The sequence below is a fragment of the Bos javanicus genome, chromosome 7 (assembly GCF_032452875.1).
Source record: "Bos javanicus breed banteng chromosome 7, ARS-OSU_banteng_1.0, whole genome shotgun sequence".
NCBI classification, from domain to species: domain Eukaryota; kingdom Metazoa; phylum Chordata; class Mammalia; order Artiodactyla; family Bovidae; genus Bos; species Bos javanicus.
In genome coordinates, this window is record NC_083874.1 from 8,134,066 (window position 1) to 8,157,924 (window position 23,859).

The window sequence follows — 23,859 nt, forward strand, 5'->3', positions numbered from 1 at the left end:
GAGTTAATATGATGACAGAAAAGCAAGTTTGTAAAATAACATTCTGACATGAACTGATATGAAAATATGGACCGAAGGAATGAACAGGAGAGAGCAAGTTTTAAAGAAATGCCAACACGTAGTCATGCCTGATAGTATTCTCATTCACACATTTTAAGCTGACAATGAGTTTGATCCTAGTTTTGTTTCCCCATCTATTTAGAAAGTTCCCATTATTTATTGGGAATTAGCAGGTTCATGAACATGAACTTGGGCAAACTTCAGGAGATGGTGAGGGACAGAGAGGCCTGGCGTGCTGCAGTCCATGGGGTCGCAAAGAGTCAGACATGATTGGGCGACTGAAAAACAACGACAATCAGGTTCATATAGAAAGTTCAGAGAAAGCAGATTCATACAAGACCACCAAAGCTTGGTTGCATTTGCCTCTTTAAGTCTCCATTTTCCAGTGAATGTGTTTATCCTTCCTTTAAATTAATGAAGACTTATAGAGAACATATTAGGTGCTAGGCACTATATGTGTCTCTTATGATATATAGACAACATAGGAAAAAAACCCAATGTGTCATGATTCACCAGGTCCTTGTAAAGTGTTAATATCATCTCTTTCCAGCAATGAGAGGATTTTCCTTTGTTGCCCTCATTTCTTTTAAAAAAAATTAATTTATTTATTTTAATTGGAGGCGAATTACTTTACAATATTGTAGTGGTTTTTGCCATACATTTACATGAATCAGCCATGTACATGTGTTCCCCAACCTGAACCCCCCTCCCACCTCCCTCCCCATCCCATCCCTCAGGGTCATCCCAGTGCACCATCCCTGAGCACCCTGTCTCATGCATTGAACCTGGACTGGCGATCTATTTCACATATGGTAATATACATGTTTCAATGCTATTCTTTCAAATCACCTCGCCTTCTCCACAGAATCCAAAATTCTGTTCTTTACATCTGTGTTTGTTTTGCTGTCTCATATATAGAGTCATCGTTACCATCTTTCTAAATTCCATATATATGTGTTAGTATACAGTATTGGTGTTTTTCTTTCTGACTTACTTCACTCTGTATAATAGGCTCCAGTTTCATCCACCTCATTAGAACTGATTCAAATGCATTCTTTTTAATAGCTGAGTAATATTTCATTATGTATATGTACCACAGCTTTCTTGTCCATTCATCTGCCAATGGACATCTAGGTTGCTTCCATGTCCTGGTTATTGTAAACAGTGCTGCGATGAATAGTGGGATACACGTGTCTCTTTCAATTCTGGTTTCCTCAGTGTGTATGCCCAGCAGTGGGATGCTGCCCTCATTTCTTACCTGGTTAAGTCCTCTGGTCCTAAAACCAATTTCTGACAAGCACATATGAGGCATTTAATGACAACAAAAGTGTTTAGGCTTCTAAGGAGCAACACTTAATTTTTTTAAAAAATTTTCTTTTATTTTTTGGCTGAGCTGCATGGCATGTGAATTTTTAAGTCCCTGACAAGGGATCAAACCTGCATCCCCTGCATTGGGGATGCAGAGTCTTAACCACTGGACCACCAGGGAAGTCCCCAGAGTTTCTTCATGGGTAGATTTCACAATGATTCTGAGAGGTATATGGTGTTGACCACAACTGATAATAGAAAGACTGGGGCTGGCACTTCTCTGGCAGAGTAGTGGTTAAGAATCTACACTTCCATGCTTCCACTGCAGAGGTCATGGGTTCAGATCCTGGTCTGAACCCACATGCCAGGTAGTGCAGTGAAAAAAAAAAAAAAAGATGGGGATTGAGAGAGATGTTCTGGGCACTCAGCCTGCAGGTGGTTGGGCTCTTAGTTGAACTGAGATTTATTTTCACTCTCTCAAACTCCATTGCTTCTGAGTATGGCCACTCACACCCTATGAGCAGTGGTGTTTCATAGTTAAACTCTGCCAACATGTTCTAAGTCATCCTCTGCTATTAAAGTGTTTTAGATTCTTATCTACCTGCCTTCCAAGAACATGGGTTTATGGAAAGATTTAAGGTTTGCTGAAGTAAATGGGACTACACAGTGCATAATTCAATCGGGATAAGAAAGGTGATAGGTGACCCCATGGTGTTTTAAGAACAAGGAAGAGATGCTAATCCCTACTATGAGGAGCAGGACCATGGAAGGTGAACAGGTGGTGAAAGGGAGCTTTAGAAAAGTGAATGACACAAGCTCTTCCTGGATAACCTCGAGAGATCTCCAGCAGAGATTTAATTAATTTTCAAGGGTGTTTAGAGTTGGGTTTGAGGTTTTTATAGGGTGATGCTCAGGTTTCTCTGGGCTGCCTGTACTCCTGTGAGTCCCTTCCTGGCTACACATTTCCAACTCTTTGGTTGTTGACAGGAAGTCCTTGCTTGCACTGGGACAGTGGTTCTCAGCCTTGAGTGTACATCAGTGCCACCGAGGGAGCTGGTTAAAACCTCATGCCTTGGAGTGTCTGGGATGGGGCTTGAGAAACAAAAGTTCTAGGAAGTTCTCAGGGGACACAGCTGCTACTGGTCCAGGACTGTATTTGAAGAACCTCAGCTTTGGAGAAAACTGTTTTATGGTGACCTCCATCTGCAGACCAAAAATGCTTTTTCTCCATATGACTAGCTATAGTGAGTTTGTCCTCTGTACCTTTCGCCCTCTCACGGACTATAGAATTGCTCTCAGTCCCTCTTCTTTTTCTCATTCTCCCTCTCCCCTCACAGTCTCTCTCCTTTCAGGAAGAGATGCAGTTCCTCTTCCCCAGCCCCTCCAGTTCACTCCTGTTCTCCATCCTTGGCTGACTTACCAGGAGGGTATTACCAAGAGAATGGTCTTGGTGGACTCCGTCTCCACTGGATCCCACAGGATTCTGAGGTCAACGCTAAGACACCAGGAAAGACATGAGGAGACCTGCCAGCTGTGACTTCTGAGGGGAGTCTGATGTCTGTGGTGTAGAGGAGGGAATTGTGTATTCCCACCCCAGCTGGGGTATGTGAACAGGGTCACAGCAGGGTATTTAGAGTTTGAGGACTCTTGGGCATTTTAATCCCATGGCTCCTTGTTAAGGAGGAAGATGCTAATTGTCTTATTTGTATTCTTGCCACTTGTGACCTGTTGTCTGGAGTATGGGCACTTTGGGATAATGGAGTGGGTGACAAAGTGGAGGCACACTCCACTAAGGATACATTCTCACTAGGAAATGCCCTAGTGTCCTTTCCCAGCCCAAACTGAACCTCATGGCAGTTCCCATGCAGGGTGGTCTGGAGGTTCAAGCCCCTCCCCAGGCTACTCAGGTGCCTGAATCTATGTCCTTTCACTCCTTCCATCATGAAGGAAACTCCAGGAGGATAGGGAACTTATACAGTTAGGTTCACCAGTGAAAGCTCCTGGAAAGTAATCAATAAATTTATGCTGTATAAATCAGTATCAGTTCAGTTGCTCAGTCATATCCAACTCTTTGTGACCCCAAGGACTGCAGCACACCAGGCTTCCCTGTCCATCACCAACTCCCAGAACTTGCTCAAACTTATGTTTATCGAGTTGGTGATGCCATCCAACCATCTCATCCTCTGTTGTCCCCATCTCCTGCCTTCAATCTTTCCCAGCATCAGGCTCTTTTCCAGTGAGTCAGTTCTTTGCCTCAGGTGGCCAAAGTATTGGAGCTTCAGCCTCAGCATCAGTCCTTCCAATGAATATATAGGACTGATTTCCTCTAGGATAGACTGGTTTGATCTTGCAGTCCAAGGAACTTTCAAGAGTCTTCTCCAACACCACATTTCAAAAGCATCAGTTCTTTGGCTCTCAGCTTTCTTTATGGTCCAACTCTTACGTCCATACATGACCACTGGAAAAACCATAGCTTTGACTAGAAGGACCTTTGTTGGCAAAGTAATATCTCTGATTTTTAATATGCTGTCTAGGTTTGTCATACCTTTTCTTCCAAGGAGCAAGCATCTTCTAATTTCATGGCTGCAGTCGCCATCTACAGTGATATTGGAGCCCAGGAAAATAAAGTCTCTCACTGTTTCCATTGTTTCCCTGTCTATTTACTGCGAAGTGATGGGATCAGATTCCATGATCTTCATTTTTGAATGTTGAATTTTAAGCCAGCTTTTTCACTCTCCTCTTTCACTTTCATCAAGAGGTTCTTTAGTTGCTCTTTGCTTTCTGCCGTAAGGGTAGTGTCATCTGCCTATCTGAGGTTATTGGCATTTCTCCCTGCAATCTTGATTCTGGCTTGTGTTTCATCCAGTGCGGCATTTTGCACGATGTACTCTGCATATAAATAAGCAAGGTGACAATATACAGCCTTGACATACTCCTTTCCTAATTTTGAACCAGTCCATTGTTCCATGTCCAGTTCTGTTTCTTCTTGACCTGCAGGCAGGCTTCTCAGAAGGCAGGTAAGGTGGTCTGGAATTCCCACCTCTTTAAGAACTTTTCCACAGTTTGTTGTGATCCACACAGTCAAAGGTTTTACTGTAGTCAATGAAGCAGAAAAATGATGTTTTTCGGGAATTCTCTTGCTTTTTCTATAATCCAACAGATGTTGGCAATTTGATCTCTGGTTCCTCTGCCTTTTCTAAATCCAGCTTGAACATCTGGAAGTTCCTGGGTCATGTACTGTTGAAGCCTAGGTTGGAGAATTTTGAGCATTATTTTATTAGCGTGTGAGATGAGTGCAATTGTGTGGTAGTTTGAACATTTTTTTGGCATTGCCTTTCTTTGGGATTGGAATAAAAACTGACCTTTTCCAGTCCTGTGGCCACTGCTGAGTTTTCCAAATTTGCTGGCCTATTGAGTGTATCACTTTAACAGCATCATCTTTTAGGATTTGAAATAGCTCAACTGGAATTCCATCACCTCCACCAGCTTTGTTCGTTGTGATGCTTCCTAAGGCCCACTTGACTTCACATTCCAGGATGTCCAGCTCTAGGTGAGAGATCACACCATCATGGTTATCAGGATTATGAAGATTGTTTTTGTACAGTTCTTCTGTGTATTCTTGCCACCTCTTCTTATTATCTTCTGCTTCTGTTAGGTCCATACCATTTCTGTCCTTTATTGTGCCCATCTTTGCATGAAATGTTCCCTTGGTATCTCTAGTTTTCTTGAAGAGATCTCTAGTCTTTCCCATTCTATTGTTTTCCTTTATTTCTTTGCATTGATCACTGAGGAAGGCTTTCTTACCTCTTCTTACTATTCTTTGGAACTCTGCATTCAGATGGGTATATATTTCCTTTTCTTTCCAGAGGGGACCAAGCTTATTTTTGAATGGGGATTAAGGGATTTCTCTTCAACTTTTGAATCAAAACTGTTAGTGGACTTTATTCTTTGGGGTTTGGGTTTCTATGTCATGCCTCCCATTTCTGTTTCCCTTGGGGGCCTTTTTATCTTCTGGATCCTTCTATTTTTACCAACTCCCCAGTTTTTAATGTCTTAAAATTTTTAACTTTTAAAATGTGTAAATACTAACTCTTGGTTAAGAAATTATTCATGCACCACATTTTCTTTATCCATTCCTCTGTTAATGGACATTTAAGTTGATTTCATGTCTTGGCTATTGTAAGTACTACTGTAATGAACATTGGGGTGCATATATCTTTTAGAATTATGGTTTTTCTCTGGACATATGTCCATGAATAAGACTGTAATCATATGGTAAATTAGCCATAAAAAAGAATGAAATAATGCCATTTGCTGTAATATGGATGGAACTAGAGATTATCATACTAAGTGAAGTAATCAGAGAAAGAAAAATATATGATATCACTTACATGTGGAACCTAAAAAATGATACAAGTGAAGTGAAAGTATTATAAGTGAAACTAATATAAGTAAAACTATGGTGATACTAGTGGTAAAGAACTCACCTGTCAATGCAGGAGATGTAAGAGATGTGGGTTTGATCCCTGGGTCAGGAAGATCCCCTGGAGGAGGGCATGGCAACCTACTCCAGTATTCTTGCCAGGGGAATTCCATGGACAAAGGTGCCTGGAGGTCCACAGTCCATGGGGTCACAAAGAGTTGGACACGACTGAAGTAACTGAGCTCACACATTACAAGTGAAGCTAAGTGAAACTGTTTGCAAAACAGAAACAAAGTCACAAAGTTCAAAAACAAACTTATGATTACCAAATGGAAATGTGGGGCAGGAGGAATGAATTAGGAGTTTGGGATTAATATATACACACTACTATGTATAAAACAGATAATCAATAAGGACCTACTGTATAGCACAGGCACTTTCTACTCAATATTGTATAATAATCTATATGGTAAAAGAATCTGAAAAAGAATCAGTTCAGTTCAGTCACTCGGTTGTGTCCGACTCTTTGCGACCCCATGAATCACAGCACGCCAGGCCTCCCTGTCCATCACCAACTCCTGGAGTTCACTCAGACTCACATCCATCGAGTTGGTGATGCCATCCAGCCATCTCATCCTCTGTCGTCCCCTTCTCCTCCTGCCCCCTAATCCCTCCCAGCATCAGAGTCTTTTCCAATGAGTCAACTCTTCACATGAGGTGGCCAAAGTACTGGAGTTTCAGCTTTGCCATCATCCTTCCAAAGAAATCCCAGGGCTGATCTCCTTCAGAAAGGACTGGTTGGATCTCCTTGCAGTCAAAGGGACTCTCAAGAGTCTTCTCCAACACCACAGTTCAAAAGCATGAATTCTTCGGCGCTCAGCTTTCTTTCTTTTCAGCTGCCCACTGAAAAAGAATGGATATATGTATATGTGTTACTCAGTCACTTTGCTGTTCACCTGAAACTAACAATAAAATTACTCAATAAAATAAAAAAAAAATTTGTGCAATGGAATAATGAAATGTTGTTCCCCAATCCAGGTCCTTATTCATCCAGTTCTTATCAAGGCCCCTCAATGAATAATCTCTCTTAGTGGCTTTTGTGTAACCTTCCAGAGTTTCTACGCAGACATAAACACACACACACACACACACACACACACACAGAGTTCCTTCTGGGAACTGTGAGGAAGAATCTGTTCATGCCTCTCTCTAAGATTTTGGTTTGGTGGCAGTCTCTGGCATCCCTTGGCTTTTAGAAGCATCACTTTGATCTCTTCCTTCATCTTCACATGGATTTTTCCGTGGGTGCATGTCTGTGTCCAAATTCTACCTTGTTTTATGAGGATGCCAGTCACAGTGGATTAAGACCCTAATGACCTCGTTATAACTTGATTACCTTGCAAAGACCCTATTTTCAGAAATGGTCACTTTCTGAGGTACTAGGGGTTAGATTGCGACATATCTTTGTGGAGGACACAGTTCAGCCCCCAATCCAACCTCTTCATGTAGCCTAGCCCACCGCATCCACTTGTTGCTGACAGCGCCTATAGAATCATATTGGATTTGGAACCGTGCGATGGAATCACAGGAAACACATGGACTCTGTGGGTAGTTCAGAGCCAGTGTCCTCCCGCTGTGGTCTGTGTGCCGCCTGCTTCAGGACCACCTGGAGAGCCTGTCAAGAAGGCAGATTCCAGGGTCCAGTGTCAGCCTGCTGAATCACGATCTCCATGATCCAATGCCAGCATCTCCTATGTCCCAATCTGGGGCACAGGGGAGGCCTGTTGATCACATTAATCCCCATGCAAAGTCAGGACCACTAGGCCCCCTGTGAGATCGAGGTTGATGACTGCTGAATCGGAAAGCAAGTGAGCTCATCTCATGTTCTCAGAGTCCTTCCTCCAGTCACTTAGGAAGCATGGTGATGTAATTGGTCGATATGTAACACACTTTTTTTTTTTTTTAAGACACAGACCATTTATTTATTTTTTACTTTTACTGGAGTATAGTTGCTTTAAATATTGTGTTAGTTTCTGCTGTTCAGCAAAGCAAATCAGTTACACATATACATATATCCCATCTCTTTTATACTTTCTTCCCATGTATGTTACCGCAGAGCACTGAGCAGTGTTCCTTGTGCTGTACAGTAGGTTCTCATTAGTTATCCTATTTAGTTATTACTAAATAGTTATTACTATTTTACACATAGTATCAATAGTGTGTATATGTCAGTGCCAATCTCCCAGTCATCCTACTTCCCCTGCCCCCCTGGTGTGCATACGTTTGTTGTTTATGTCTGTGTCTCTATTTCTGCTTTGCAAATAAATTCATCTGTACCAGTTTTCCTATGTTCCACATATAAGTGATACTATATAATACTCGTTTTTCTCTTTCTGACTTACTTTACTCTGTATGACAGTCTCTAGGTGCATTGACACCTCTGCAAATGGTACTTTTTTGCTCCTTTTTATGGCTGAGTAATATTTCATTGTATAAATATACCACATCTTCTTTATCCATTCCTCTGTTGATGGACATTTAGGTTGCTTCCACATTATCTTTATTGCAGATGAAGATCTTCATTAAAATTGAGTATAGCTAATGGATGTGAGAGTTGGACTGTGAAGACAGCTGAGCGCCAAAGAATTGATGCTTTTGAACTGTGGTGTTGGAGAAGACTCTTGAGAGTCCCTTGGACTGCAAAGAGATACAACCAGTCCATTCTAGAGGAGACCAGTCCTGGGTGTTCTTTGGAAGGAATGATGCTAAAGCTGAAACTCCAGTACTTGGGCCACCTCATGTGAAGAGTTGACTCATTGGAAAAGACTCTGATGCTGGGAGGGATTGGGGGCAGGAGGAGAAGGGGATGACAGAGGATGAGATGGATGGATGCCATCACCGACTCGATGGACGTGAATTTGAGTGAACTCCGGGAGTTGGTGATGGATAGGGAGGCCTGGCGTGCTGCAATTCATGGGGTCACAAAGAGTCGGACATGACTGAGCGGCTGAACTGAACTGAATCTTTCATTCAACTAGGATTATCCATGTACCATTTCTATAAGACACCCCAGAAAGGCCAATTTAAGGCTACTTCAAAATCTCCTACTCTAACCTTCAGGAGGAAGATAAACCATGGGGGAAAATACACATCTTTTCTTTCCTGCAGTGCTTCATTCATCTCTTATGACAGACACATTTACCATGTCGACCTGTGATGATTTGTTGACAGATCTCTATTCCATACCAGACTCTGAATGCCTTGACAGAAGCAATGGATGTGTTTCAGTGTTCCATGCACTGAACTGTGGCCCTGGAACATGGCAGGTGCCGAACAGCTATTCTGCCCTAGGACTGATGGGTGCTACTTTGCCACCCAGCTTCCTCAGGGCTGCCTTCATGTCCTTGTTCCTTAGGCTGTAGATAAAGGGGTTCAGCATGGGAATGATCACAGCATACATCAGGGCAGCTGCCTTATCCTTCTGGGAGGAAGTGGGAGATGCCGGCTGCAGGTACACAGCAAAGATGGTGCCATAGAATAGTGTCACCACGGTGAGGTGTGAGCCACAAGTGGAGAAGGCTTTCCATTTGCCCAGAGCAGAAGGGATCCTGAAGATCGTCCGAAAAATCCAAGTATAAGAGAAGACTTTGCACACTAAGGGGCTGATGCCCATCACAATGCCGAAAGCAAAGATCACTAGCTCATTGGTGTGTGTGTCTGAGCAGGAGAGCTTCAGCAGGGGCATGAGGTCACAGAAGAAGTGGGGGATTTCAGAGGCAGCGCAGAAGGTCAACTGAGCCATGAGGCTGGTGTGGACAATGGACTGGAGGTTGGTGATCAGCCACGACCCCACCACTAGCAGCCCACACACACGGGGACTCATGATGGCCAAGTAGTGCAGAGGGTGGACAATGGCCATGAACCGATCAATGGCCATCACAGCCAGGAGGAAGCTGTCCATGGTCCCAAACAGGTGGAAGGCATACATCTGGGCAAGGCAGCCTGCAAAGGGGATGGCTTTGCTCTGTGTCCAGAGGTTCACCAGCATTTTGGGGACGGTGGTGGAAGAGAAGAAGATGTCAATGAGGGACAAGTTGGAGAGGAAGAAGTACATGGGCGTGTGGAGGTGTAAGTCTGTGATGATGGCCAGGATGATGAGCAGGTTTCCAAAGATGGTGACCAGGTACATGGGCAGGAAGAGCCCAAAGAGGAAGATCTGATGCTCTGGCTTTTCTGAGAGTCCCAGGAGGAGGAATTCTGAGACTGCTGTTTGGTTTTCTTGTTCCATGGATGGCCTGTGTCTACTGTGAGGGAGAAAAAGGCAGAGGGAAGCAACATAAAGCTGGGAATCAAACAATACTACAAAGCTACAGTCATCAAAACAATGTGGCAGTGGCACAAAAGCAGAAATATAGATCAGTGAGGCAGAATAGAAAACCCAGAAATAAACCCATGCATCTATGGTCAATTAGTCTACGACAAAGGAGGCAGGCTGCACAAGGTTGGAAAGACAGTCTCTTCAACATGTGATGCTGGGAAAACTGGACAGCTACACGGAAAAAAATGAAATTATTCTTTAACACCATACACAAAAATCAGCTCAAAGTGAATTAAAGACCTTAATGTGAGACCAGACACTGTAAAACTCCTGGAGGAAATCATAAGCAGGACATTCTCTGATATAAATCAAAGCAATATCTCTTTTGATCCATCTCCCAGAATAATGGAAATAAAAACAAAATAAACAAATGGGACCTATCAGGGAATGTTTAACAAGAGGATTCCTACATGCTGTTTTTCATAAACCGTCTGTTCTTTATCAGTTTCTGTTGCCAGAAACCAGTGGAATGGCATGCCACTCCCAGGACTGCGGTCATAGGATGAGACAGGCTTGAATCTCCTTCAGTAAACATTCTCCTTATGACAAAATTGCTTAGTCTCGATCCTTTTTCTTGAGATATGGATTGTCTCCTGACCTTGTGACCATTATTAATCCCTGTTCCCTTGGTAACGGTTGCTGTACATTTGGTTTTCTGATATTTATCCTTGTCGAAACAAATTTCTTGTACAACAACCTATATATACTCACAGAAAGATCATTAAAGCACCTTTGCTCCATCAGAGCTTGGGTCTTCGTGTCTTTCTTTCTTTCTTTTTCTCTGTCTCTCTTTCACTTTCTTATCGTCGACTCCAGACCACCAGGTTCCGGTCCATAAAAGGACCTCAACAAGTGGTTCCAGAACAGGGACTTGGCATACGTGGCATTTCGGACGGAGTGACTCCGGGCCTATTGAGGTCGGTAAGTACTAAGACACGGGTCAAACGGCTGGAAAGCCCCATCATTTCTCTACTTTACTTCACCATTTGTTTAAAGCTCAGGGACTTTTGGTTTCATGCCAATGAATAGAGGCTTGCTTTCAAACACTGGTTAAATGTAATCCTTGGTTACTTGATAAAGGCAGTTTCGATTTAGAAACTTGGCACCAGGTCAAAGAAATGTTGAACGAGCCATCAGGAAGGGAAAAAATATTCCAATTGATTTCTGGCCCCTATGGGCTCTCATTAAAGCTGTAATTCTGCCATTTCAAGGTAAATTCTAGCCCTCCCAATATTCGACAACTGACAGAACACTTATTACATGAATATAAATTAAATGATAAAACTTTACAAAAGGTCCAATTAAAACAACATAAAATATTTCAAAAATTTCCTACTAATCCTATCCCGGCTACTCCAAATGCTCCTCCTCTGCTAACAGGCTCAACTCCAAAAGTCTCTCCTTTGCTGGAACCTAATAATTCTGATAATGACTCTTCCGAGACACCTTTTGACACCAAAACTGGCAATACTTTTTAAAATAATAATGATAAGTCCTTAACACAGACTCATATTTGCAAAAAATCAGCAGTTACTCTCTCTCCTCCACGACAGAGGCTCTCTGAATTACTGGCTTTGCAATCACAAATCTCTGAAGCCAATGGTTTCTCTGCCTTTCCAGTTTTAAGAAATCCTGACTCTCAAGGGCACATAATACCTCAATATGAATGTATTTTTTTTTTTTACATGCAACAGATGAAAAAGGCTATAACTATGTATGGCCCACATTCGCCTTTTACTAAAGAGCTTCTAAATATTGTGGCCTCTTCTATTGGAAATTATTCTCTATGATTGGCGAGTTTTAATAAACGCTCTCCTTAAACTAGGAAAATATCTTCAATGGATAATGTGGTTTCATGATATAGCCAGAGATCATGCTAACAAGAATGCTCGAGCTGGCACTCCCCAAAACCAAATTACTTTTGAAATGTTAACTGGCGCCAGACAATTTGATACCATAGAAGCTCAAATACAATGCCCTCCCTTGTTGCATGCAAATTAAAAACAGTGGCCCTTGAAGCTTGGGATCGAATTACTCTTCAAGGAGAGCCTACAGGTAGCTACACTAAGATATTACAAGGACCTAATGAAAATTATGCTGATTTTTTAGCTAGATTAGAAACTGCTATTTCCTGTACTGTAATTGGAGAAGAAACCAAAAAACAGCTAGAGAAATTACTTGCTTATGAGAATGCAAATCAGGAATGTCAAAAAGCTATTGCTCCAATTGGTGAGACTGGGACTATTACTGATTATTTGAAGGCTTGTCGCAATCTAGGATTAGAAACTCAAAAGATGCAAATGCTAGCTGAGACAATGGCTGCTGCCTTTAGAAAGGGAAATGAAGCATGCTTTACATGTGGAGATAAAAACCATTTAAAAAGGGACTGCCCTAAGAAGGCTAATAAAAACTTCCAAGAATCTGCCCTCGCTGCCATCGATATACCAGCCCTAAATGATTTTTTTCCTTTACCCTCAAGCAGTCCCTCCTAGAGTACCTACCGGACTTTTTGGACCCCTGCTCCCATAAACCTTTGGTCTTTTACTTGGCCAATCTAGTTTGACTACTAAAGGAATTACTGTTCACCCTGAGATAATTGATTCAGATTATAAAGGAGAGATTCAAATTATGATGTCATCTCAGATTCTATGGCAATTCAAAAAGGGGGACAAAATTGCTCAATTGCTTCTTTTGCCTTATGTTTCTATTAACTCCTCTAATAATGTACAGACAGGTGGATTCAGCAGTACAGCTCAAAAACAATCCTTATGGACATCATTGGTATCTGATTATGCCTGACCAAATATAAATATCAAAATTAATGGTAAAAGATTTTCTGGTCTCCTCAACACTGGATCTGATATTACTATTTCCAAACATTTATGGCCCAAATCCTGACCTATACAAAAGGTCTCTTGCTAAATTGTGGGAGTTTCTCAAACTAAAGTACAAGAAGTCTATCAAAGTGTTCAAATATACCCATGTGAGGGACCAGAAGGCCAACCTGTAACATTAAAACCTTATGTGATAAATGCACACCTTAATCCAACAGGAAGGGACTTACTTATGAAATGGCAAACTCAGATATACGTTCCACGTTTTTCCTAGGGGCCACTGCTCATTTAACAAACAAAGCAATTATTAAAATAACTTGGAAGAATGACGGGCCTATTTGGACAGAGCAATGGCCCCTTACGAAAGAAAAATTACAGGCTGCTAAAGAACTTATAGACACACAATTAGAATTAAAACATATTGAGGAATCTTGCTCTCCTTGGAACTCTCCTATTTTTGTTATATATATAAAAAATCTAACAAATGGCATCTCTTAATAGACCTTAGAAAAGTTAATGCATCTATGAAACCTATGGGTGCATTACAACCAGGGATCCCATCACCTACTACTATTCCTCAAAATTGGCACATTATTATTACTGATTTACAAGATTGCTTTTTTAATATACCTTTACACCCTTTAGACCAAGAGAGATTCACATCAGGCCTCATAAAAGACTTCAATAGACTGTGTTACTCAAGGTATACTTAACAGTCCTACTATTTGTCAAAATTTTGTAGCCAAGGCTTTACATCCAATGTGACAGCAATTCCCTCATGCATATATCATTAATAATATACTGTAACTACAAAAAGGAGAAATGATATTTTTGACACTGAATGGCCATAATATTCTTTAGATTCCAGAGAAAACTGATTAAAATAAAATCTTTTTTGAAATTGCAAAACCGGGTCTTCTTACACTTGCAGTTAGGAAAAGGTTAACTTGTTAAAATACTTTTTTGGAGCTCCAATTCTGCCTGGGAAACAAAAACAGGCCTAAGAAAAAACCTAAAGTTAACTGTTATCATGTCCTTGGGATACACAGCCCACTCTGTCTGGGAGTCCAGCCATAAACAAATTGGTGGAACTCAGAAAAAAAAAAAATCTATCAAAAAGATATTTTAAATTTGAAGCGGAAAATGATGTCTGTCTATCTAAAATTATCTATGTCTCAATGTATGTCTTTGTTTTTGGACAATATGAAGTTAATGAGCTCTATTTAAAGTCAAGTTCATGTGAACTGAAAAATATTCAATATTAAATATAATGTTTATTTAAGTATAAATATAATTTAAATATAATTGTTAATCTAATTAAGACACGTCTTAAATCATCAACATTATATAATACTTTTATTGTGCCTAGATTTAAGGTAAACTAAATTTGTCAACAAAAAAGTAACTCTTTATATATATAAATATATAAATGAGGTGAAAACTTTTAGATAAACTCTATTAAAAATAATTATATTTAAAAAATGTCTATCTAAAATAATCTCTTAGGATTGGGGTAACTTAAATTTCTAGAATTGTACTAAACTAAATGATAAAAGTTTATTAAATAGCTAGGTCATTTCCAAATAAAATAAGATTTTAAAACATTAATTATGGAACACTAACTTCCTCTTACAAAAAGTTTTTCTTACAAAAAAACTAAAGAGATTTTAGACTATTAATAAATATATAAATATTAAAAATATATTAATATAATATAATAAATATATTCACCAATCTATAAAATGCTAATATACAAGACACTTCGTAGTTGCTAAAGAAAAATAAGATGTATGCTTTTAATAAAAAGATATAAGAAATGGCAAATAATGATGAATACAAAAATATAAAAACAGTTTATGACAAATGAAAGAGAATTTTATGGCAAATGGATGTAACTCATTGCCCTGAACTTTCTTCCTTTTCCTTCTTACCTGTCTCAGTTGATACAAATTCTTCTTTTATATGGGCCACACCTCTCCGAGGTGAAACTACACAACATGTTATAACCCACCTGTTAGCTTACTTTGCAATAATGAGAACACCTGATTCTACAAAAACAGACAATGGTCCTGCCTATATTTCTAAGCAGTTAAAACAATTTTTACATTCATTCTTTATTAAACATTTTACAGACATTCCTTATAATCCACAAACACAAGACATAGTTAAACAAACACATTACACACTGAAACTACAAATAAAAAATGAAATAAGGGGGAATACACAGGAACACTTTTATCTTCCTTATCCAGAGCAGACTTTACTAGATTCCAATGCAATATGTTCTTTAAGCCTATAACTATTATTAATATAGCTTTATTTGTTTTAAATTTTTTAAACTTACCGCAAGGAGATATTTTGACAAAAGCAGAAAAGCATTTCGAGACATTGAAGGACACCTCCCTTCCTTTGATCATTTGGTATCAAGATGGGTTAACTAATCAATGGAAATCTAGGAAACTAATCTTACAGGGAAAGGGGTAGGTATGCTTGTATTTCTCCAGATGGATCCAACGAACTCACATGGCTTCCTCTTCGGAAGGTTTGACCTAAGGGGGCCCCCAACATTCAAACTAGAGATGAAACAACAAAAACCCCAAGAGGAAGAAATTCCAATACAAGCCGTGGCAGCTTTAAAAATTTACAAAAAATGCCGCACTCGACGTTATCAGCCTTATGATTTCCCTACTTGGGGACAGATAAAAACCCTTACTAACTGAGCTGAAAATCTGACTTCTCAGCAGGGAATGCCTCGGAATCCTGAAAATATTTTTGTTGCTATGCTTGCTTTGCTTGCTTTTGCTTCCCCCGCTCAGGCTGACTTGATTGATCACACTTATTGGGCTTATATACCTAACCCCCCTTTTATTGTAGGTTATAGAATGGACAGATTTAGGACCAATCTCATCCACTAATGACTCAACACATATGCCCCCTCCTTGGAGCTTGGAGGGGCCCTCTCATCCTGAGGAAGAAGGAAGACTAATTAACATTTCTCTAGGCTATGAAATCCTTCCTTTATGCATGGGCCCGACAAAATTATGTATTAATGTTAGTTGACAAACATGGGCTTTCATCCTGCCTCCAAAAAGGAACTTCCACACATTGCTTGGACTGTTTACTGCCCTGTCCTTTATAAAAACCATGTCAATACTACATGTCAATACATACAAAAGTTAGAATGCAAGGGGTTTACTTATAAAGACTTTAGATATACCCCTGTTTATTGAGATAAATGTCAAGCTAAATCAGGGAAATTAATGTTTATGGCCAATTACACCATTGTTAACTGGGGACCCCATAGTATGTGCGTATCTAACTGCAAAGATGATATTAACAGCACCACGTGTGACTATGCTACTCAAGTAGCATAGAAGGTTACTAACACTACAGTGGAGCATTGCCATGACAAAGGACTTCTTGGATGGCTTGATGGTGGAATGGCCCCTCCTCGTCCTCGAATCGTCCTCGATAAACTGATTGGGCCTGAACGATGAGACGTCTGGAAACTTGCTATGAGCACCAAAGAACTTGGAACTTGGACTGGACATCTCACAGGGACCAATCGTAGTCTTAGAAACTATTTCTTTTGTTATAGGGCTTCCCTGGTGGCTCAGACGGTAAAGCATCTGTCTACAATGCGGGAGACCTGGGTTCGATCCCTGGGTAGGGAAGATCCCCTGGAGAAGGAAATGGCAATCCACTCCAGTACTATTGCCTGGAAAATCCCATGGACAGAGGAGCCTGGTAGGCCCCAGTCCATGGGGTCGCAAAGAGTTGGACATGACTGTTTCTTTTGTTATAATCAATCATATTTCATACAAGCTTGTGTTCCCCTTTCTTTTGTTCTAACTATAGGAAGTTTACAATTCAATAAGACTTTACATTCTGTAACTTGTATAAATTGCAAATTATATACTTGTCTTAAATCTTCTGTTTCCTTAAGAAATGAATCCCTTTAGATTTTTGATCTTGACGTAGTCTGTGGTTACCAATAAATCTCCAGCGGCCCTGGGAAGAAGGTCCCATGGCTGGACTTGCTTCCTGGTTACTTACTAAACTGCTCCAGCGATCTGAACGATTCATTGGATGGCTGATTCTTGGCATTTTGGGATTAATAGCTACTTGCACTACTGCTGCCGTCACTGGCGTTGCTTTACAAACCTCAATTCAAACACATAATTTTATCCAAAACTGGACTAAAGATGCTCATACTATGTGGGCCACTCAGGCTCAGATAGATAAGGATACTCAAGATGAAATATAGGAACTAAAAACAGCCATCAAATGGGTTGGAGATCAATGAATAGATGTACAAAAACAGGTGATGCTAAAATGTGATTGGAATTCTACTCAATTTTGTGTTACTCCTGTTCAATTCAATAATAGTGCCTACAACTGGGAACAAGTCAAATTTCATTTACAAAACATACATGATAATGCTTCTCTGAATGTATAATTATTATAAAAAGAAATCTTTGAAACCTTTTCTAAAAATCTGCCCTCTTCCACTAATTTGGAAACTTTAGCTGAACAACTAGCTGATCAATTATCTGGGCTAGACCCACACAGATGGTTTCAAAGCATTACTCACAGCATTGGGTCTGGAACTGTAATTTTGGTGATTGTCTTGATAGTTATATTTGTCATTTATCGTTGCCTTCATGCAAAAATTGTTTAAACAAACTCAAATGGTCAGAACCCTTTTTACAAATATTATAAATAAATAAGGGGGAATTATCAGGGAATGTTTAACAGGAGGATTCCTACATGCTGTTTCTCATAAATCCTCTGTTCCTTATTAGTTTCTGTTGCCAGAAACCAGTGGTATGGCAAGCCACTCCCAGGACTGAGGTCATAGGATAAGAAAGGCTTGAATCCCCTTCAGTAAACATTCTCCTTATGACAAAACTGCTTAGTCTCGATCCTCTTTCTTGAGATATGGATTGTCTCCTGACCTTGTGACCATTATTAATCCCTTGTTCCCTTGGTAACGGTTGCTGTACGTTTGGTTTTCTGATCTTTATCATTGTCGAAAGACATTTCTTGTACAACAGCCTATATATACTCACAGAAAGATCATTAAAGCACCTTTGCTCCATCAGAGCTTGGGTCCCCGTGTCTTTCTTTCTTTCTGTCTCTCTCTTTCACTTTCTTATCGTCGACTCCAGACCGCCAGGTTCTGGTCCATTAAAGGACCTCAACAGGGACCTACTTAAACTCAAAGGCTTTTGCACAGCAAAGGAAACAATATGCAAAAAAGAAAAGACAATCCACAGATTGGGAGAGAATATTTGCAAATGATGTGATTTGATGTGTGCCAAGGGATTATTTGCCAAATTACAAACAGTTCATGACACTTAACAGCATCAAAACAAACAACCCATTCAAAAGATGGGAAGAAAACCTAAACAGACATTTCTCCAAAGAAGACATACAGATGGCCAAGAGGCACATGAAAAGATGTTCAACATCGCTAATTATTAGAGAAATGCAAATCAAAACTACAATGAGGTATCTATCACCTCACACCAGCCAGAATGGCTAGCATCAAAAAAATTCACAAGCAGTAAGGGCGGGAGATGGTGTGGAGAGAAAGGAACCCTCCTCCACTGTTGGTGGGAATGTAAATTGGCACAGCCACTATGGAGAACAGTATGTGTACATGTGTACTAAGTCGCTTCTGTGTTGTCTGACTCTTTGTGACCATAAGGACTGTAATTTGCCAGGCTTCTTTGTCCATGGGATTCTCAAGGCAAGAATACTGGAGTGGGTTGCCATGCCCTTCTCCAGGGGATCTTCCTGATCCATGGGTTGAACCCCTGACTCTTACATCTCTTGAATTGGCAGGTGGGTTCTTTACCACTAGTGCCATCTGGGAAGCCTGGAAAATGGTACAGAGGTTCCTTAAAAAACTAAAAATAGAGCTACCATATGACACTGAAACCCCACTGCTGGGCATATATCTAGAGAAAAACATGGTTCAAAAGGATACATGCACCTAATGTTCATTGCAGCACTGTTTACAACAGCCAAGACATGGAAGCAACCTAGATGTCCATCAACAAAGGAATGAGTAAAGAAGATGTGGTACATGTATAAGTACAGTGGAATATTACTCAGCCATTAAAAAGAATGAAGTAATGCCATTTGTAGCAACATGGATTGTCACACTGAGTGAAGTAAGTCAGACAGAGAAGGAGAACTATTGGATGACATTCCTTATATGTGGAATATAAAAAGAAATGATATAAATGAACTTACTTAGAAAATAGAAAGAGATTTACAGACTTAGAGACTGAACTTATGGTTGCCTGGGGTGGGGGAAGGATGGAGGGAAAGGAAAAGAGCTTGGGATGGACATGTACACACTGCTAAGTTTAAAATGAATAAAGAACAAGGAAATATGTAGAGCACATAGAACTCTGTTCAATGTATGTGGCAGCCTGGATGGGAGGGAGTTTAGAGGAGAAGGGATACATGTATATGTATGGCTGAGTCCCTTCCCTGTTTACCTAAAACTATCATAATGTTGTTTGTTAATTGGATATACCCCAATACAAAATAAAAGGTAAAAAAACAAACAAATCTGGGAGTCAGAAATGGAGCTTCATCTCAGCTCCCTGCAGATCTGTACATTCTGGGAAAATCCATGGACTCCTTGTAGCTCCCCTTTGTTGATCTTTGTTTCCTTAAAGAAAACCATCCATGTGTGAGACAGTCTTAAAGGTCTAACTGAGTTGTTGCGAGACAGCTGGATATTGTTCAAAAACCACTATGTCTCTTCAGTGAAGGAAAGCTTCATAGAAAACAAAATTGAGAGAGGTTAAACCCATACCTGATCATCTTTGTTTTCTTCGTTTCCCCTTAACTTTCTCTCTTTCCTCCCTTGCTTCCTTTCACCCTCCACCAACAAGATGCAGTATTAACATCAATTTTGGTGTAATAACTAGGGATATATGGAGGGATAACACTCTTCCTCTGCTTCCGGTGAAACTCGAGTTCCTTAGGGGCACTCTATGATCTGATACCAGGTGATCACTTGATAGACTCCCTCTCATTTATTGTGCAGAGAAGACAATGGCACCCCACTCCAGTACTCTTGCCTGGAAAATCCCATGGACAGAGGAGCTTGGTAGGCTGCAGTCCATGGGGTCGCTAAGAGTCGGACTCGACTGAAGCGACTTAGCAGCAGCAGCAGCATTTATTTTGCTGGGGATCAGTGCTGAAAGCTCCTCTAACAGTGTGGGATCATAAACGTGCACAAACATACTTTCCACACTGTAACTTAAGTATGGCTTAAGGCTTTTCGATGGAGACCGACTTTTCTCTGAGTATGAATAAATTGATGGTGGGTCTTTACCAAGCATCTTGCCTCAGCAATATACATAGACTGAAATCTATCCTCTGTGTGGTTTTTTTTTTTTTTTTCATGAATGTGGAACAAAGAAGTAAGGAGCTTTGCAAAACAGTTCAGGTGCAGCATCTTTTCCGAAGTTTTACAATTTTACATCTAAATAATCTTCAAGTACCTTGGTCACATCAAATTTGACAGTAGTTTTTAATGATTCTTTTTTTTTTTTAAATTAAGTCTTTACAAAGCATTCAATCTGGATTTTGTGAAGACATAATTTCCTATCTCTTCCCTTCTCCTTACTTCCCTTCCTCCCTTCTTCCTTCCTTCCTCCTTTCTCATATAGTTTGTTAAATGACACCATATTAGTTAAATAATGTAATTGCAGCAGCAACTACAATCAGCACAATCAGGTTGGGGATTACTTAAATTGGTTCAACTCAGTTGCAGCTTCCCTGATGGCTCAGATGATAAAGAATCTGCCCGCAATGCAGGAGACCTGGGTTCGATCCTTGGGTCAGGAAGATCCCCTGGAGAATGGCATGGGACCCCACTCCAGTGTTCTTGCCTGGAGAATTCCATGGACTCAGGAGGCTGGTGGGCTACAGTCCATGGGTTATCGAAGAGCTGGACATGACTGAGCAACTAACACTTAAACTTCACTTCAATTCAGCTGAGGAGGAAGGCTAGTGAGTAACCTTCTGGTCTCAAGCATTTGGTACAGCAGTCCGTGTATTTTTAGGGAAAATGGGAACTTTGGATGAAGCCAGAAAGCTAGTTAAGTGGAATTTTTAAAGGGAGTTTTCATGGTAACAAAAGACTCTCTGGAGCTTTAAAGCTAATGGCATTTTGGAAGTATATTTGCTCTCAGCAGCCACTTTGCAGGACAAGAAATTTTCTTATGTTCTAGACAAACTGTCACTTTCCACTGAAATATTTTTGCACCCTCAGTAAAATACACACTGTTATACTGTGTCAAACAGCTATTCAAAAAGTGTATTCAAAATAAAAACTCCCAGACCCAGCCCAGACTATTCAGAGATAAAGAGTTTCCATAACAACAAGCTGTGAACAAATGTCTAGTTGGCAGAAAGCAGGATGTGCTACATGCTTATTTCTGTAGTTAATGTAATGACAAGAAAAGTGAGTTTGTAAAATAATACTGGGCTTCCCAGGTGGCGAAGTGGTAAAGAAGTCTCCAGAAGAGACTTAGTCACTTTTCAAGGATTTTTAGAGTTGGGTTTGAGGTTTTTGTAGGGTGATGCTCAGGTTTCTCTGGACTGCCTATTCTACTGTGAGCCTCTTCCTGACCACACATTTACAACTGTCTTTGTTTGTTGACATGAAGTCTTTGACTTCTCTACGGCAGTGGTTCTCAGCCTTAAGTATACATCAGTGTCACCTAGCAGGCTGGTTAAAACCCAGGTAGCTGTGCCCTGGGAGTGTCTGGGATGCAGCTTGAGAATCAACAGTTCTAGGAAGTTCTCAGGCTTCCCTGGTGGCTCAGATGGTAAAGAATCCGCCTGCAATGCAGGAGATGCAGTTTCAATCCTTAGGTTGGGAAGCCCCCCTGGAGAAGAGAATGGCTACCCACTGCAGTATTCTTGCTTGGAGAATTGCATGGACAGAGGAGCCCAGCAGGCTACAGTCCATGGGGTTGAAAAGAGTCGGACATGACTGAGCAACTAACATACACATGAAGTTCTCAGGGGACACAGCTGCTGCTGGCCCAGGACTGTGCTTGAAAACCTCAGTTTTGGAGAAAGGTGTCTTATGGTGTCCTGCATCTACAGACCCTAAATACTTTCCCCCACATGACTCTGTATCCTTCTCCCAGTCAGAGAGTATAGAACTGGTCTTGGTTCCTCTTTGTCTTATTTTCTCTCTTTCTCCATCCAGGAAGGGATGAAAGAAATTTCTCTTCCCAATCCCGTCCATCTCACTCCCCTTCTCCATCCTTCACTGACTTACCAGGATGGTATCACCAAGACTATGGTCTTGGCAGACTCCTTCTCCACGGGCCCCCAGCAGATCCTGAGGTCATTGCTAAGCCACCAGGAAGGGCGTGAGGGGACCACTCAGCTCTGATGGCTGGGGCAAGTCTGATATCTACGGTCAGGGAGCATGGGAATCATGTGTTCCCACCCCTGCTGGGGTATGTGAACAGGGAACCAGGGACACAGCAGGGTATTTACAGTTTGGGGGCTCTTGGGCATTTCAGTCCCAGGGCTCCTTGTTAAGGAAGATGGTAATAATTTTGTTTGTTTCCTTGACCCCTGTGACCTGTTCTCTGGGATTGTGTACTCTGGGATGATGGAGTGGGTAAGCCGGTGGAGATGTCACCAGGGATTCACTCTCACTAGGAAACCCCGACTAGTGTATCTTCCCTGCTCAGACTGAGCCTCAAGGCAGTTCCTATGCAGGGAACTACTGGCTATTTTCAATAGTGCTACTATGAATGTCGAGGTGCAGGTACAGTTTTTTTTTTTGGTCATTCATTCATTTTGGATAAAATTTCTTTTTCTTTAAAACATTTTTATTGTAACTATCCTTCAATTAAAAATAAATTAAAAATGATTTTTATTGGTGGATAGTTGATTTACAATGTTTTAGTTTCAGGTGTACAGTAAAGTGAATCAGTACACACACATACATAAATCTCCACTCTTTTTAGATTATTTAGATTATTTTCTCATATACACCATTACAGAGTATTGAATAGAGTTCTCTGTGCCATACAGTAGGTCCTTATTGGTTATCTATTTTATATATGCTATGCTAAGTCGCTTCAGTCGTGTCCGACTCTGTGACCCCATAGACGGCAGCCCACCAGGCTCCCCCGTCCCTGCGATTCTCCAGGCAAGAACACTGGAGTGCGTTGCCATTTCCTTCTCCAATGCATGAAAGTGAAAAGTGAAAGTGAAGTCGCTCAGTCATGTCTGACTCTAGTGACCCCATGGACTGCAGCCTACCAGGCTTCTCCGTCCATGGGATTTTCCAGGCAAGAGTACTGGAGTGATATATAGTGGTGTTTCAGTCCCAGGCCCAGTCTCCCAATTTATCTCTCCCTCTATCCGCTGGTAACCATTTGTTTTCTACATCTGTAACTTTATTTCCACTTGGCATTTAAGTTTATTTGTACCCCCCCCCTTTTTTTTAGATTCCACATATAAGTGATATTATATGATATTTGTCTTTCTGTGTCTGATTTACTTCCTTTCATAATGGCTGTGCCAGTTTACATTCCCACCAAGAGTGTAGGAGGTTCCTTTTTAGAACCACCCTCTCCAGCATGTATTATTTGTAGACTTTTTGATTCTGGCCATTCTGACCTGTGTGAAGTGATACCTCACAGTAGTTTTGATTTGACTTCACCATAATTTATGTAACCAATCTGCTATTGATGGATGTTTCCAGTCTTTGCTAAAAATGGTTACTTTGTACACATATCATTTCACAACTGTGAGTGTGCCTGAGCATGAACTCCAACAGTGGGGTTGAT

General features: G+C 40.7%; 1 protein-coding gene across 1 annotated transcript; it reads right to left on the reverse strand.

The window, feature by feature from the left end:
* Nucleotides 1-8,299: 8,299 nt before the first annotated feature.
* Nucleotides 8,300-10,085, reverse strand: LOC133250493 (olfactory receptor 1I1-like). The gene has a single exon (XM_061421812.1). It carries the CDS (start codon nucleotides 10,077-10,079, stop codon nucleotides 9,129-9,131), a length of 951 nt encoding a protein of 316 aa, XP_061277796.1. The 5' UTR covers nucleotides 10,080-10,085; the 3' UTR covers nucleotides 8,300-9,128.
* Between the last annotated feature and the right edge of the window lie 13,774 nt (nucleotides 10,086-23,859).

What these genes read in the sequence shown, in the direction of transcription:
- LOC133250493 (XM_061421812.1), bottom strand. Translation starts at nt 10,079, where the DNA reads ATGGAACAAGAAAACCAAACAGCAGTCTCAGAATTCCTCCTCCTGGGA.